The 18,217-nt window shown below is 40.3% G+C and overlaps 1 protein-coding gene across 3 annotated transcripts in view; it reads left to right on the top strand.

Moving 5' to 3' along the window:
* The window catches only part of tp53bp2a (tumor protein p53 binding protein, 2a), an 81,776-nt gene that overhangs the window by 39,179 nt on the left and 24,380 nt on the right, over positions 1-18,217 (top strand). For all 3 annotated transcript variants that reach the window (XM_048269020.1, XM_048269019.1, XM_048269018.1), the window contains exons 7-10: positions 3,282-3,463; positions 3,655-3,819; positions 14,299-14,346; positions 14,789-14,981. In XM_048269020.1, the coding sequence (XP_048124977.1) occupies positions 3,282-3,463; positions 3,655-3,819; positions 14,299-14,346; positions 14,789-14,981 (588 nt within the window). The remainder of the gene's footprint in view (positions 1-3,281; positions 3,464-3,654; positions 3,820-14,298; positions 14,347-14,788; positions 14,982-18,217) is intronic.

Genomic DNA, 18,217 nt, shown 5'->3' with positions numbered 1-18,217 from the left:
GGTGAAAGCCAGACAAGCCATGGACCTCAGTTACACAATGCAAGGGAACATGAATCGGCCTATATTTGCACGAACAACAACGGACAACAGCTCTTCAACTTTGGCCCGTTAAAATGTGTATGAACAGTCTAGCGACGCATTTCATCAAGGCCCATTTGGACATGTCAGTTATTTGCACCACTGGTTAGATGTAAAACAGCATTTCGTTTCAGACTACTGTTACTTTATTGCCAATGCACAAATTAAGTATCACATGAACTAAAGATGACTAAAATCTTATGCAGAAGAAGAAACATTCACAAAAAATCCATCTATCCAAAAATGACCTTTGTTTTTGATAGCTGTTGAAAACGGCATGGAACTGACAGAGATGTTTTTGTTTATTAATAAATAAATAAATACATAAATAAATAAATACAAATATAACATTATGCTGATACCTTTTGCTTTTTCCAAATACAATGTAGCCTACAGGTGTAAGTGACCTTTCATCAATCCAGTTGCAATGGATGAACTGCCCTACTTGTGATTGTTTAGAGATTTTAAAGGTTTTATAACAATGCTACAACTTCTTTGGCTATTCTACAATCTATTCACCTTTTCAGCGCCAGTAGACTACTTTCTGTGCAGCCGCACACACACACACACACAGGCATGCCAAACAAGCATACACAAAAGTTTCAAGAGTCGGGGATGGAGTAAAAGATGGAGACACATTGATTAGTGTGATTTATTTGTGCGGAAAGGATGTACAGGACTGAGCGGCGGTCATATTTTGTACCGCTATGCGGTACATCTAGTTGTAAACCAATTTACAAAAGTGCTGATGTGGTACATGAACATTTAGCTAAAAATGTGGAGAATGCAATGCAGTCAAGCATTTTGGGCGACATGGAGTCACAAGCCGGCAGCAGAGCAAATTTTCAGGAGGCTACCTCCGAGAACGAGAGAGAAAAAGATGCACATTTTAAAAGAACATGCAGAGGAAGGAGTGAAATGCTGCCAGTTGAGGCGAGCCGGGCGATAACGAAGGCTGCCAACAAGGGCCCGGCGCTAATTGTAAAGCAATTTACAAAAGATTCACTGAACAAAAATGCTGATGTGGTACATGAAAATTTAGCTGACATGCAATGAAGCATTTTAGGCTCAAGCTGGCAGCAGAGCAAATGCTCGGCAGGCTACCTCCGAGAGAGCGAGAGAAGAAAAAAGATGCACGTTTAATAGAACTTTCAACAACGCTTTACTAAGGAAGCTACCCTTATTTTAGAGACTGTATGCCTGTCTTAGCCAGTATGGACATTTAATCTGGAAAGGCAAGTTATTCAACTACCACACAGAATTAGGGTGACCAGACGTCCCGGTTTTGAGTTGCGTGTCCCGAATCCCAACAAAAGCCTGTTGGGACGCTAAAATGTCCCGGTTTACACCAACCACTATTAAAGTTTTGTCTTATTATAGCCCGATCATTAACTAAACCCATGTAGAATGAATATAGCCTAAAGCGTCCGGCATATAATTTCAATAATATGTGCGTGCATGTGTCAGTCAATTGTAACAGTCTCCATAATCTTTGCAGCCCACCTTACAGTGTATCTCTGTAAGTCAAGTCAAGTAATTTATTTATATAGCGCATTTAAAAACGGGTTGAGCCAAAGTGCTGAACAAAGAAAAAGTTTAGCTCATAAGTCATATCAATAAGACCATACATCTACGCAAAGGCCATACATCTACACAAACTAAGTGTGATAATTTGTGGCAAGACAGCATTAGTAGCAGCAACAAGAAAATAGATAAGATAAATAAAAATAAATAAGAAAAATAAAACAAGACCAAAAACATCATTCTGTATTAAAAGCAAGTGAGAAAAAATATGTCGTGAGATTGGATTTGAAGAAGGTAATTGTGAGCTGATTAGCCTAATTAGCTCGCTTGCCACCACTGGCTAGACACTGCAGTCAAAAGGTTAGCGGTTTCGCCGTCACGCCCCCGAGGTGAAATTTCGCTGGCCGAAAATCGCGAGATGTTTCGCTGTGTGGAAACCCACCGTAGGGGAGGATTTGATATGTGGAGGGAGGGTATTCCAGAGCTTTGGAGTTAGTTGGATTATTGCAATGCCTCGTCATACATGTCTCGTTTTAACGGTTAGGACAATGGAGAAGGGAAAGTCATCATTCTCAAAATAACCTATGGCAGTGAGTTTTGTTTTCAAATGTTTTCATGCATGTCTGGATAACGGGTGAGGAATGTTTAGGAGACAGACTATCGTAAATCCTCAAATTATGGCTGGGGTCTTTTATTTACTTAGGCTGCGCAAAGCCACCTTTATTTGGAGCAGGCTTGTATTCAAGGCAGGCCTTTATTTCTTACGTGGTGCGTTTTATTGTGAGACATACATTTCATTTGGAGCAGCATACTGGTAGGCTATCAAAAGCAGAAGATGTTTGGTTTGGTTTGGGATTTAATTTACGTTTGGACTGTTTGATTATATTGCTAAATGTTGGGACTGATGGCCACTGAAATCTGTGGGGTATTTGATGGTTCACTAGTAAGTTTCATGTAGTTGAAAGAGTGTTGCACTGTGCTGTAATGGAAACCTTATTGCATATAGCCAAATAGGTCTACAATGGCTTAAATTGAGTTTTTTTTCTTTTTAATTATGCATGATTTACTTTTTTATAAAATTCGTAGGCTGGAATGCCTTGCTGCAACAATTGTGTTTAAATGTAGGTTACTACTTAAGCCTCTGGCAAGCTCAGAAGGGGGCGGCAAGCGACTGGTAGCTTAAGAGCGACGTGTTGGAGACCCATGGTGTAGCGACTTTTCATTGGCAACAATATTAAACCAACCAACAATGTAAAACATTAAGAAGAGCTCTTTTATGAGTTAAATCGAAACAATGTAGGCAATTATTACTGGCCTTTATTTGTCTGAATCTGAGGCCTGGCTATAAATATAATCCTGGCCATAATTTGAGGATTTAGGTATGCACATGTGTTATACCAAAAACACCACTAAACAAAATTTAGTACTCTGTTGTTTTAATTCAAATACTGAGACTGGTGGATGTGTGTGTAGTGATTAGGGAACTTGGTTTCCAAGTGGATGGAGTGGTACTACCTTTTCAATATGTAGGCAGTTTGGTCAAGTTGTCCACCGTAGGCAAAGCTTATTCCCTCTACTATATTTCAATGTCGGTTTAATACACTCTTGTGATATTTCACCTTCTGATGGTGTGGTCACCTTCGGTCAGTCTGATTTTTATTCTACTGTATATATTTCAGTGGAGGAGATTGAACAGATGAATAGCCTGTTCCAGCAAAAGCAGCGTGAGCTGGTTGTAGCTGTTTCTAAGGTAGAAGAGTTGAGCCGACAGCTAGAGATACTGAAGAATTGCAAAATGGACCCCTTCAACAACAACCAGAGCTCTGTGGCTGAACTGGACTCCCTCTACAAAGAATTGCAGGTGAAATAAATGTGATTTCTTGTAACCCTTGTGAACTTCAAGCACGTGTAATGTTCACTTTGATTATTTGAAGGTTGAAAATAAGTGGTCACCATTTTCATACCTGGTTCAGATTCCCCGAAAATACTCAATGAAAAGATGCTTACACTGAAGGGTTTGATTAGAGTGGCATGTTTGTATGTCATTTACAGTTAAGGAACAAGCTGAACCAAGAGCAGAATGCTAAGCTTCAGCAACAACGGGACAACCTGAACAAACGTAACCAGGAGGTGGCAACCATGGACAAGCGTGTAAATGAGCTCAGAGAGCGCCTCTGGAAGAAGAAGGCGGCTCTGCAACAAAGAGAGAACCTACCTGTGAGTGGAAAAATCATTCTAGTACCTTATGTTTCCTATTTCCAACCATAGTTATCTTAACATGGCTAATACTAATGAGAGAAATTAAATATTAGTAGAATATTAAAGGTTCGTAAGGTAAATTAAGTCTTTAATTTACACGTTTTCTAAGCTAGACCATTTTTTGTCACAATAAGCAAACATCTCCTCACAATCCGCTAGCTGCCTGTCCCCTGAATACGCTGTAAAAAAATGCGGTCCCTGTGGACGACCCAAGCTCCAAAAATTGCAACAAAAACAGCCTTGGCCAGCCTGGGCCATGAAACTCGGGCTTGAATGTGTAACACTGTAAAAAAAAAAAAAGCCTGGCTGTTTGTACGTATCAACCAGGCCCCCAGCCCGAGAGTCCCGGTATATATATGAGGAATTAAGGTACACAATTCATTTTTTATAAATATGTGACCCCGCCCATGAGAACCCGGCTAAAGTCGCCAGATCTTATTTTGAGATAATGAGCGTTAAGTAGTCCTAGTCATAAAAAATGACAAAAATATGGGATATTTGTTTTATACTTGTACATGATAGCTTAAGATACTAATGTTTCGAAATGTAGTGTTTAAATTATCTTTTCTGACATTATAAATATTAAAATTAACACTTTTAGTTTTCCCCGAGAAATACCGGAAGTTAGTTCCACAATGTCACATTTTCAATCGGCTGTGAGTTTAATGTTGGCGGAAAAACACCCTATAATTTGGGTGTCATTTGGTTCAGGAACTTCTTCTTTCCCATTAGAAAGTTAATAAAGACCATAATATCAATGTAGTACAGTACGCTGTGTTTGGAAAATAGGTTCCTGCTGGATTTTCATGTAAAAAATTTTTTTTTTTTGCATATTTTGCTAATATAGAGTCTAAGGAACAAGTTTTTTTTTGTCTTCCAATTTTCACGATCCATCTTTAGTGTTTTTATCTGTATGTTTTAAGATGAGCGATTATATCTAGTCCGAAAAGTGATTTTCACATTTACAAGTTTTTGACAGTTAATTCCACTTTTTGCACACAAAACCCCCAGATAATGTAGAAAGGTTGTTGGTTCTAAAACAATATCCATAGTTTTTAAACTTTGAGTGTCTGAAAAGTGTAAAAACACCTCCTCCCTTGTTGCCTATGTCAAAAACGATTTCTTAATCTTTCCTTGACCTGCCATGTCATTCTATTGTCTACCTTAAGAGAAATTTGTTTTGGAAATAATCTATAATAGTACAGGCAACACAGTACACCACTAGGTGTCATAGGCATGGGTAATTAAGTGACAGTAGGCAAAATTAGCAAACAAAAGAATATAAGGTGCAAACAAACAGACAAACCACACGGATAAGTTACAAATAAACAGACAAACCACGGATATAAGTTACAAATAAACAAACAGACAGACAAACCACGGATATAAGTTACAAATAAACAAACAGACAGACAAACCACGAATATAAGTTACAAACAAACAAACAGACAGACAAACCACGGATGGCCCTCTCACAGCCTGAACTAATACAAAAAACAAATAACTCAAGGGAAAACATTGGTCAGACACTAAACCATGTGCATTTGCTCTCTTTAAAAGCAACGGGTTATCCACAGCCAACAGGCTGGGTGTGCGAGAGAAGCAATGAAGTCTTAGAATTAAGAATAAAGCCATGTTCTTTCAACGACAACAACCACAAGCACCCATGCGCCAAACAATTCAAATGACTGGCATTGTTATCCCAGAGAGGAAGCTACGTATATGATCACCACCCACGAGTGGGCCTGTGCGCCAGCGCTCAGCCTTTCCACATACACCCCTGGCAGAGAACTCATGTGAAACAGACTGTGGAAGGGGTTTGAATGCTGTCCGGCAGTATTATGAGTGGAACGTTGGAGGGATAGAACCGGATCAGGGTTCAGACCCAACTCCTCCAGGGGGCGCACAATTGGAAAATCTTCACCTGCTGCTATGCTTGAGGCCAGCTCTGGTTCTTCCAAAGTGTCTGTGCTAAATGTTGCCGCTGCCGGGTGGCTGGCGCTGTTTGTGGGGGGTTGGACATCTGGTACGCCCTCCAAATGAGCCTGGGACAGTTGGTCATGGCTAAAGTTAACACCATCTTGGTCATTGTGATGCTAAGCACTAGTCCTGGTGTGGACTATGGCTACTCTCAACGGGTCTCTAACTGCAGGGTTACAGAGACCTGGCTCTCTCCCAATATCCCCATGAGGCTGTGGAGCAGCCGGTGCTGGTGGGCTGGATGAATCTTGACCGGTGGGAACAGGTTTAAGCTCGGAGCGATACATGGTCTTAAGGGGGCCCTCTTCCCCATACGGCCTGATCTTATAGTGTATGCCAATTCCATCCAGACACTCCACAATTTCATACTTGGTGGACACCCATGTATCCTGGATTTTGTGGCGACCGTGAAAATGGTTCCTGCAAAAGAGTGTACATGTACATTACATTTAGCAGACACTTCTTGACCAAAGTCACTTTGAATGTCAGCTATATTACATGGGATCACATTGTCCCTGGAGCAACTTGGGGTTAAGTGCCTTGCTCAAGGGCATAACAGTGGAAGCCGGGAATTGAACCGACAACTTTCAGGCTACTGCACGCTAGCCCAGCTCCTTAACCACTACACTACCACCGTCCACTAGAGTGCCAGGTGGTAATATGGGTACTGTGTCAGGACCACCATGCCTACGATATGCCGCAGCCTCTTCTAAGTGTCTCCTAGCACTAGCATAGACAGAAGTCAGGTACTCTTAATGTTGCACCACCCAATCAGTCGGTGGACTGTTCCTGTGGTCACCTCCAGCATTTCCAAGTAGGTGGTCGACTGGTAACTGTAGCTTCTGACTGAACATCAGCTCATATGGGGAGTGCTGTGTGGACTGGTACACGGTGGTATTATAGGCAAACAGGAGCTGAGGGAGCAACTGGGGCCATTTACCCTTCTTTTCAGGGGGTAAGGTCCTGAGCAAGTCATGAAGTGTCCTGTTGAAACGTTCACATTGACCGTTCCCCTCTGGATGATGAGTGGTGGTTCTGCTCTTTGTTATGCTGTAGATGTCACACAGGTGCTTCAACAGCTCCCCCCTCAAAGCTGCGCCCCTGATCAGAGTGGATTCTCCTTGGCACGCCATACACATAGAACCATCTCTCAGTTAGAATCTTAGCTACGATGGAAGCTCTCTGATCAGGGGTGGGAAAGGCCTGGGTAAACTTTGACAGAACTTTTGTGACTACCAGAACATTCTCTTGTCCTGTGCTAGCCCAATCCAAGAGAGTAAAGTCAATGGAGTTATCTACAAAGGCTTAGTGGCTAACAGATTTCCCAAGAAGGTTCTGGCTTGGGTTATCTTGCTTTAGCAACCACACAGTGCTCACACTCAGAACACCACTTTTGCACTTCATGCCACAACTGGGGCCAGTAGCACCTCTGGTATATCAAATTTGTGGTCCTGTCCACCCCCCAGATGGCCATGGTTGTTCTGTAGGCTAGTGAGCACTTCCACTTGCAACACCTTGGGCAGTAAAAGCTGCAGACCTGGATCCCTGGAAGGAGGAGCCTGGATCGCTTGGTATAAGGTCCCATCCACTTCCTGTATCTGGGACCACTGCTTTATCAGCTGCTGGACTTCCTTTGGTTCACTCCACTTGTTTTAACGGGTAGGTGGTTGTCCCTGTCGCCAAAACCACAGGTATCTGGAAATACAGGGATCAGTCCCTTGCAGGACTTTCAGGTCTCTTTTGGTTCAACCAGGGATGGTGTCCACCATACAAGATTCTGCCATCCAAGAGTCTTGGATAGGTGCACTCGAGGCTTACATGTTGGCTATGGCAATCGGCAGGGGGATGTCCAGGCCGTGTGACCCAGATCGCAAAGTGTTAGTTGGGCTTGTGGGAAGTCTAGAAAGGGCATCAGCATTGTGATAAGCTGTCCCAGGACAATATTTGATGTTGTAATCAAAGAGGGCAAGCTGAGAAACCCAGCACTGTTCCAGAGCGCCCAGTTTCGCTGACTGCAGGTATTGGATGGGATTGTTGTCAGTGTACACGGTAAACTTGTTGCCCAGGAGATACTTTCCGTGATTGCCCACTTGACTGCAAGGAGTTTGAGTTTCATGGCACTATAATTTGACATGTTCCTCTCTTGGCCGCATGCCCCGGCTAGCAAAGTCTATTGGTCGCCGTAACCCATCCTTCTCCTGTGACAGAACTGCCCCCAATCCTGCATGGCTTGCATCCGTATCTAAGATAAAAGAAACGACTGAAATCAGCATAACCTAGGACTGGCACTTGAACAAGCCGTTCTTTTAAGGCTCTAAATCCAGAAAAAGTTCTGATGGCAAACCTGAACCTGACTACATTCAATGTTAACTATCCAATATTCAGATGTCCGTAATTGAAATGTATGCAAATTAGTGCATAATCAATGAGATATTATTAAATTACATCCATAAACATATCTTTTCAGAAAACTTGTAATGCAAAAAAAATATTGTCTCTACATAAATAATCAACTAGTAAAGTTTCATATATATATCAAGGAGTCTAATTTTTTACCCTATTCACCCGTTCTATGTTACCTATGCAGGCCAGTTTTAGGCCGCAAATGCTAATTAGCAGTTTTAAAACAAAAAAAATCAGTTAAAGGAACACGCCACCCAATGTCAGTAGTAATATATGTTCTTACCTTAACTTTCACGAGTTGAGTCATACCTCTCCCGTGTCGGTACGTGCACTCAACGCTCTGGTGCGCGGCGCGAATGTGTTAGCATGTTGCTATGCTAGCGGGCTCAGACGTAGCCATAGAGGGAGGAAGATGGCAGTAATCAAAAACATCCACGTTTTCCCTACTTAAATACAGTTGCACGAGTAGCAACATGCTAACACATTCGCGCCGCGCACCAGAGCGTTTGAGTGCACGTACCGACACGGGAGAGGTATGACTCAACTTGTGAAAGTTAAGGTAAGAACATATATTACTACTGACATTGGGTGGCGTGTTCCTTTAAGTAAATATGATATTCAGAACCAGCACCCAAAAATTAGGCAAAATACCGTCTTTACCAGTGTTTCACATTTGACCCCCAAGTGATAGTAGTCCCAGTCTTAATAATGCATTATATAAATGATGTCATCTAAATGTGAAAATGAATCGTGAAAATTTGAAGAGACAAAAAAAATCCTGTTCCTTAGACTCTATACTAGCAAAATATGCAAAAAATAAATTTTTACAAGAAAATCCAGCGGGATTACACAAGACACCGTACTAATGCGCAGTACCGCCACCTAGCTCTGTTTTCAGTATGGCAGGAAAGTTTCGACTTAAGCCGGGTATGGATTTCTCAATGGATTGCTTCGTATCACAACGGACATTTCAGGTGAACTGATTTTTTTCATGAAAATTAACTTGTTGTAAATCTAACCAACCTATTTTAAGGACGTGTCATGCATGCTACCTTGAAACAATTCGGTGTTTGGACACAGTCTGACCGTATGCAGCGCCACTGCTCACTTATTTTCAAATTGGAATTTCTCAAAACCCTAAAATTCAGAGCTTGGAATTCTCCAAATCTTTGAAATGGCCTAACTCAGTCAATATTAGGTATATCATGGAGATATTTTTTTCACTGCCTATTCATTATACTGTGTAGAATGATCTGATGTAAAAAATACATAACCCAGCTAAAGTCGTTTTTTAATGTTATCACAGGCAGGGTCACGTATATTAAATACAGGCATGCTGTTTTGTATACTATATGATGCGTCCTATATGCAGGAAATTACGGTAGATGAGATTGATGTTAGACACAGGTAGGGGTGGGCGATATATATCGTCTGCGATAACATTGTGATTGTTGTTTTAACAATGTGCAAATTGACGTTATCAAGTATTTAAATTACTTAGAGGGGGAAACACTCAAAATCATGCATTGAAAACCCATACATGCAACAGAAGTGAGAGAAGCCGCTGGCTGCTAGCCTAGAAATCTAGACACCCCCTAGCGCAGCAGAGCAAGTCATGTGATCGCTAGTGGGTCCACGTCAATCGTGTTGTTCTCACTAAAACAGCCCTGGGGGCAGCCGTGGCCTACTGGTTATGGCTTCGGACTTGTAACCGAAGGGTTGCCGGTTCAAACCCGACCAGTAGGAAAGGCTGAAGTGCCCTTGAGCAAGCCACCTAATCCCTCACTGCTCCCCAAGCGCCGTTGTAGCAGGCAGCTCACTGCGTTGGGACTAGTGTGTGCTTCACCTCACTGTGTGTTCACTGTGTGCCGAGTGTGTTTCACTAATTCATGGATTGGGATAAATGCAGAGACCAAATTTCCCTCACGGGATCAAAAGAGTATATATACTATACTTATTTATTAATGGACAATGCAGGACACTTATCTCTTCTATGATCCCAGAAAGATTTTCTTCAACTTGTTAGTTTTTTGAACATTTATTTTATCTAATGACATAGAAAATATAATGAATTGCATCCACATATTCTTATGCACTATGTGCAACTATTATTCACTAGCCTAAAACCGTGAGACTGAAGGCTATTACTCTCACATATTTCTTAACTCATTGAGTGCCAAAAACGTAATATTACGTTTTTAGCTTTTTTTTTTTAATTACGAAACTAGACACTCTTAACACACCTTATATGTGATTTTGGGAACTCTGTGATGAATGGAAATGAAATATATGACGATCGTGAAACTTATGAAAACACACAATCTGGACATTTTATCTGGACATTTTAACTCGGTTGCCGCTTTGGGTCGAATCAGTGACGCATGCACGTCAGGTCAAAACCAGGCCATTTTCGTGGGTCTATCACTAGATGGCAGTCTCGCCAGGTCTCGCTGATCACTTCCTGATCACTTCCCGGAAAGTTTACACAAGGAAGTAACAGGCAACACTTCATATTTCATGAAAAGAAAAAAACAGCGATTTTGATGAAAACTAGCCATTGTTTAGCTTGGGATTTCTCAGGAACAGAGGCATGTAGAAATACATGGTTTGCACCCACCGAGAGCTTAAAGTCTCACCTTTTAATCGAGCTATTGTATGTGTTCATAGCTATAACACAGAATATGCTGTCGCTGTACAAAAATCATCCACAATGGTCTAGATTGCTGGCACTCTAGGACAAAGCTCCCGAAAACAGCTTGGCAATCAATGAGTTAAAGTGACAGGCACTCCATTACACCTAGGCCTACACACCACCAATGTGCACTTAATTAGCTCTACACACCACATTAAAGATATGCCTACATGTAAAAATCCATAGTAAGTTTTCAAATTACTAAATATTTTAGCTAGTAGTAATTATGCAGATTATAAACTACTATACATTGTTAACAAAATATACACTTTATATGAATTCCAAGATATACGAAATAGAAACATAACATAAGCCATCATTTTCCATGTGTTTGTGTGTAGAGAGAGTCAAGCAGAATCTAGCATGGCCACTGGATTTGATTTGTCCCCCAAATCAAATACGTTTTTTAAGAAGTATCGAAATTTCAATTCTTGACTTGGTATCGGTATCTTAACAATATGTTTAATTTCTTGGAGTATGTGCAAACAATACTTTTGGTTTTCTCACCAGCGGCAATGAATCCACATACTCAGTTGTGAGGAGAGATGGCACATCATGGGGAAGTGTTGTTTTAATAGTCATTATGGGGATTTGATCTGATGTTTTACGACCGCATAATGGGTGCGATGTAGGTCTTAATTTTCATTAAAGGTCCCATGTGTAAGAACTTCTCCCATCTAGTGTTTAGGGATTATATTGCAACCTAATAGAACTACGGTAGCCGTCGCACATCAAAAACATAACACCCAATTCACACCAAAGATCCACGTCGAGATGAAACCGTTGCAGAAGGAGTTGCAGCGGTGTGAATTAAATGGTGCACATTGTTGCCAGCTGTTGCAAGCCATCACAAAGCATTTAACGTTACCATATCTAGTCGCAGCTCATCTCGTTGCGAATCTACCTAGATGATGGCCCTACTTCCGGACTCCTAAATAGCCTAAACTTCTCTTTTATCATTGCTTGTGTGCGATGCCAATGAAACACACTTTCAGACATGGAATAAATCATTTATTTTGCCTGTTAACCGAGCTAGTTAGCTAGTGGAATGACAGTTCAGCATCCTGGTGGCTTGTGGATAGAAACTGTCTCTATCTGCTGGTACAGGTCTGCATACTCTTGTACCTTATACCAGATGGACAAAACAACATAAACAAAACAACCTAATTTTAATCCCAGGAAGGAAGCACTCAGATGACAATGTGTTTTGGGGGTACATGTTATGTATGTATGTATGTATGTATGTATGTATGTGTGTGTGTGTGTGTGTGTGTGTGTGTGTGTTGTACTATGCAGCCCTGAGTAATCAATTGCATTCATTTTAGTGTTTAAGAAATTATTATTAAATTATTAGGATTGCTCCGCTTGAAGACTGATAACAATCAATTGAATTGATTGATATTCACAATTTCCGTCTGGCAAAATCTCAATTTGGGCAACTTTGCAAAGTCCAAATATCTGTCACCTTTACTTTGGGCATTCACTCAAAATAGCTTTAAAAATAAAGCAATCATGCACTCTGATACTAATAGTTGGGTATGAGTACTTGCATGTTACAGCAGAGGAGGCTCCTTCATTGAGGAAAGGGAGGAACATCCTCCCTAAAACTTTGAAGAAAAAAAAATATAAAGTGAATTACTAATTTGATAAATTACTGTTAATATTACTATTTTAACACTTTGAATGAACAAAAATCGTTCCCCTAGGTCAAAATGACAACAGCACCCCCTATCGCAATTGAAAATTACTGTATGGAGGAGCTTCCCCCTCAAGCATTGAAGTCCATTATAAACGCCTCAGCTCGTGAATCCCGTCATTTTCAATGGACAAGGGAGGAAGCTCATCCATTAGAGTGGACGGGTCTAGCTAGAGCCTCTGGAATTTAGCGCCAGCGGTTAACCAATGAGCAGCTAGCTGCTCTGCAAGAACATTATCTGCAGTCATACAGCGAATAATCTTGTGTTGAACAGAAAGCTTGTTCGTAAATAAAGAGTACAATGGAATCAGAGGACATTGTCCATCTTTTATACATTCAACTACAATGCGAAGGTTGGGATCAAAGCAGCAGGAAGACCAGTTCCAAAAATTCATATTCCAAAAAAGATGGTAAGGCTAGTGTAGGCTACTGAATTCTACATAGTATGACAAATATTAATGGCTAACTGGTAGCACAGAAAACAATCGGCCTGCTGGCCTGTCACAAACGTGGACAGTTCAGAGATTTGCTGATACAAAAAAATTGGATATTTATGCGTTGTTATCATCCAAGTTATTCCTTAACTAAACAATTGTTAAATAATGTTCTTGTTGTTAATATGTTCTCGTTTTCACCTTTCTAACTGTATGTTTGTATGGTAACATTGTTAATGAATGTTTCAGACCATGATGCATTCCTTTAATGACGTCTTCAATGACATTAGCCTTTCGAGTATAAATTCCCACTTGGCTATTAGGCCTACAACCTGTCATTAAATTATAGCGATTTGGCTTTAAAACAATAGCATGTTACAAATAACGAAATTTAAGGTCTATTTTCTAAATGGTAAATAGTTACATGGTGAAACAAGTGTCTTGATTTATGAAACAAGTGTCTATTTTTAGTATAATACATTTTTCTGCAAATGTATTACATTGAGCAAAACCTCCAGACTTTCCATAATTTTGCACATCTGGAAAACAGTATTTCATAATTAGACCTACATAGCTTTCCTGACTTCCCAGCCTACCTACTCTATTGTTCACATATGCCACCAACATCACAACCTCACATTTGCCACCAACACCAATCAAGCGTACCTTCCTTCCTCCATTATTTTTATAACCACCGGCCGCCACTATGTTACAGTGAGAGGTTTGACCACTATGTATGACCAACCAATAGCACAAAGAATTTCCTATATCTAAAAATGTTTGCAGCCAATACTTTGAAGCTTTGAATTTGATTCATATTAATTAATTGATTATCAGTTGAAAATATATATGTATATTGTATATGTATATTGCCTTTTTGAAAGTTATTGATTTAATTCTGGTACTTGCCCTATTTGATCTGTCATGGGAAAAATAACATGGAGAGCAAAGAGTAGAGTGGCTTCGTAGATGAGAGAAAGGTCCCTGTGTCCATGGGCAGCTACTAGGAGATTTTTAAATCAAAAGGCCTTTTTCAGATGGACAAAGGGATTAGGTCTGTATTGTAGCCTCCCTGAAACACTGGTAGCTGTTTACAAGTTGATGTAGCTTCCCAGACTAAGGGCAGACTAAAACTTCATGTCTCCTCATGCATTACAGTGTTAGGTAAAAATAACTACCTGGTTTTAACAGGGCTTGGTTTATTTCAAGTTTGTATTTTTTGTTTTCTCAAGAATGGCTTTCCTGTTAAAGAGAAGGCTTCTAAAGACTCTCATCCTAAGGTAAAATCCTTAACTGAATGATGCTGTCTATGTGTGTACAGATGTTTCAATGTTTTTCTTTCCCCTCCATCTGGTCATTGTCTAATGTCAGTATCCTATTCACAATAGTATATGGCTGGAGGAAATAATGTTTGCTGGAGGAAATAATGTAACTTTTGTATGAACGGGCTTTGAGAGCTCATATTTTATTCCATATAGTAAGAACATAGCCTTGTGTGGAATTAGGTTAGATTTAAACTGTACATGTGATTGAATGCATGATGAATCTTGGACCATCTTTGCAATGCATATCTATAAATATAGCCATGTGTGTCTATTAAATGAAATATTGTCATTAATCAATACAGTAATCAAAACAGTAAGTGATAAGGCGTTTCTATTTTAACGTTTTTTTTCCAGTGTGTATTGCTACATATATATATTGTTTGTGTGCACTGTGCAGGTGTCATCTGACATCCATATCCAACAGCAGACAGGTGGGTCCCGTGTGGCAGCAGTGGGACCCTACATCCAGTCCTCCACTATGCCCCGTGGACAACTGAGGCATGAGCAGCTAGTGAAGCCTCCTTTTCCAGATGGCACTTCAACCTTGCCAGCACAAGAGAGAACCACTCCAGAGCTTAAGTCTAGCACAGGTAGAGAAACACTTATATTTTACACGAATATTTTAAAGGTGTTTAATGGAAAAATAGGTTTCTAATACACATTTAATCGTGGTGGTCAAAACTTTCACATGGTTGCATTCATGCAAGTAGGTCTGCGCCTTTCGTCTACGTAAACGTTTCGTTATGCCCGGTGTGTAACTCCAAGATAAAGTTCAGTCAGGTAGTAGAAAAGTAGAGACCGCACTCAAAGTGCCGACTGGGCCTTACACGCCATGAAAAACAGAAATAGACAAACGTTTCGGGCCTAGCCCATCATCAGTGTCTCAATTTAGGAGCAAGCACATGAGGTTCAGTAGATTTGGTGCATTTCTAATATGGCTCTGCCTTAGCCATTATGATTGCAATTATACCTTTCTTTACTGGCCCACTCGGTCATCCCCATACATGCACTTTTGTCAGCTATGTACATGCGCACAGATGATGAAACGCTCGGCACAATCTGCAGCATTCTGCCAGTTAATCACATAGTCCATTTGCAAGGATGAAGCATTTTTGCCTTTAACATGAAATGACAAGTGACCTGCAATCAGGCATCATTCGGTGATGCATCATTTGAATATCTGTGTGCACACATTAAGTCTTCTCAGATTTTATTACTGACTATTTACAGGCCTCCAAATCATTCAGCTAAAGCCTTTCTGTCTAAAGCTAGGTGAACTGCTGTCAGTCATTTGCATAGAGTTTGACTGTCTTATTATATCAGGTGATCTAAACTTGCATGTGGATAATCCTGAAAACAATTATGCCAAGGAATTAATTGCACTAATTGATTAATCCCTAACACAGCATGTACAGGGGCCAACACACTTTCTCAGCCATACTCTTGACCTTGTTATCACAAAGGGTCTTAATGTCTCTACAGTTGTTGTAGACCTGGTGTTATCATTTCTGTGTGTTCTTTGCTGTGTCTATGTCCCCACACACTCAGAACAGAGCTATGATGGTAAAAAGGAGAATCATAAATGATCAGACAAGTGCTTTCTTTGAGCAAGCACTTTCACAGACGTCAAGTCAACTTTCCGACTCAGTAGAACAGTGTTTCCCAAAGTCTGGGTCGCGACCCACGGGTGGGTCGCAGGAGATTTTATTTGGGTCGCCAGCACAATGTATGCTGTGTTATAGGCCTAACTGATACCATTTGTCATTTGATAGCAGGAAAGCTAACAGTTTTCTATTAGGATGTTGTTTGTTAACTACCACAGTAGTGTTAATTTTGTCACCTATTTTTAATTTAGTCTTAGTCTTGTGACGAAATGTCCATTTTAGTCTTTGTCATATTTAGTCATTCAAATATCATTTTTGTTAGTCAAGTTTTAGTCGACTAAAAGTCTCGTCATTTTAGTCTAGTTTTAGTCAAAAGAAAACTAAAGGTATCTTAGTCAGTTTTAGTCAACACATTTTAGTCTTTTTTTTTTTTTATAACAAATTATTTCTGATTACCATTCAAATAGTGTTTCACACATCTCAATTTTCCAACAATATTGTGTGTCCACAGGGCTACTCTGTATAACGTCTGTTATAATTACTCATTCTGATTTTTTGTCAGTCAGTATGTTTACATGCACAGGTAAGTCGAGCTACAGTTATAGCTCGGCTGGGATTTGACCATAGACAGTAAAAGATTTGACTGGACCACTGTCATATTCGTAGACCAGTGTTTCTCAAAGTGTGGTCCGGGGATCACTGGTGGTCCGCAAGCTATCCCAAGTGGTCCGCGAGCAGAGTGGTGAAATATAATATAGATGAGTTGTTTGCAATATTGAACCAACTTGTATGTAAATCCAAACAGTTCTGCAACACTGTCTATGTAAGATATGCCAGTTTAAATCATACAGTATGAATCCTCTGACACAATAAGCAAAGTGCAAACACAATAAGCAAGGTGGTTCAGTGAGTAGGCCTATTGTGTAGACCAGACATGTCAAAGTCAAGGCCCGAATGAATAATTTAATAATTTGATTAGTATTAGAACCGGCCCGCAGGCCACAACCGCCGGCTGCTGTTTTGCACGCAACAATTCTACTTTTCCCACAATGCAACGGTAGCCCACAAACTCACTGCGGCGCACTAAAGTTCATGAACTCGTTCATATTTTGAACGTGAACTGAACATACTGTATTACTACTGCCTGATGAATGTTACTGAGAACTCGTTCATTCTGGTCTCTGTGACGGCAAGCTCTTTCAGTTTAATTTCGTTGAATAGGGTGTCAGATTTCTACAGAGCCTTTCACACGAAAACCCGGCTAAAAAACACCGTAAAAGGCCCTAATATGGCAGCATGCAGGTCACCATTTGTCAAACTATGGGCCGCGGTCCGCAATGTGGACAGTGGTCTGCAGAGTGAAATTATTCCCGGTCATCGTCTGATAATTTGCTGCGCAATTGATCAAGGAGCCGCGGACAGAAAAAGAAAACAAACATTTCTGCAATTAGTAGGAAATACTTGTTTGGTGTCATCAAACATAGAGGCATAGAATTAAGTCGTGGTATGAGCGTTTATTAAATGGATGCGTGTGCACGTTGGTAGCAAAGCTATTTAATTATGAAACGACATTTAATAGAACGACGTGGATTTATGCAACTTCCATAAAAAAAACAGAGCACAGACTATATAAAACACTGTTGGCATTAAGTATTAAAGTCAGCCAAAAGCTATTAATTAGTCTTAGTTAAAGATAGTTAAAGATCTCCAGATCAGTGATTTACGCATGATCTGATCTGCCATTTACCATTCACAAAAGCTGGTATTGCGTTTCCTGAATCCTTACATTCAGGCATTCAAATTAAATGTAATTAAATAGCATATGAATATTCTATCAGTGTATGATGCTTGCATGAGGGAAACATCCCAAAACAACGGCACCCATATAACTGCTGTTGTTTTGAGAAGTATTTCTCATGCAAGCATCATGCAACAATGCAAAAACAATGAAACTATTGTAGGCCTAATTATATTTTACATTAGTAAAACAGTACTCTGATGTGCATGTTTTCACAAACTTTTGTGAACAATCTTAGCACTTTAAACATTGACTGTTTTGAAGTGCATGTATAGCAATATAGTATAAAAATAATAATAATTGTGATATCATTATGATAATTTGATGGGGCGTGGGAGGAGGGGGTGGGTTCGTGTAGGTGGGCCCTATGACCTCAAAGTATGCCTTGACTGGGCCTCAGGTCAAAGAAGTTTGAGAAAGGCTA

The sequence above is a fragment of the Alosa alosa genome, chromosome 18, assembly GCF_017589495.1.
Source record: "Alosa alosa isolate M-15738 ecotype Scorff River chromosome 18, AALO_Geno_1.1, whole genome shotgun sequence".
Lineage (NCBI taxonomy): Eukaryota > Metazoa > Chordata > Actinopteri > Clupeiformes > Clupeidae > Alosa > Alosa alosa.
This window is presented reverse-complemented; position numbering and strand designations above follow the sequence as displayed.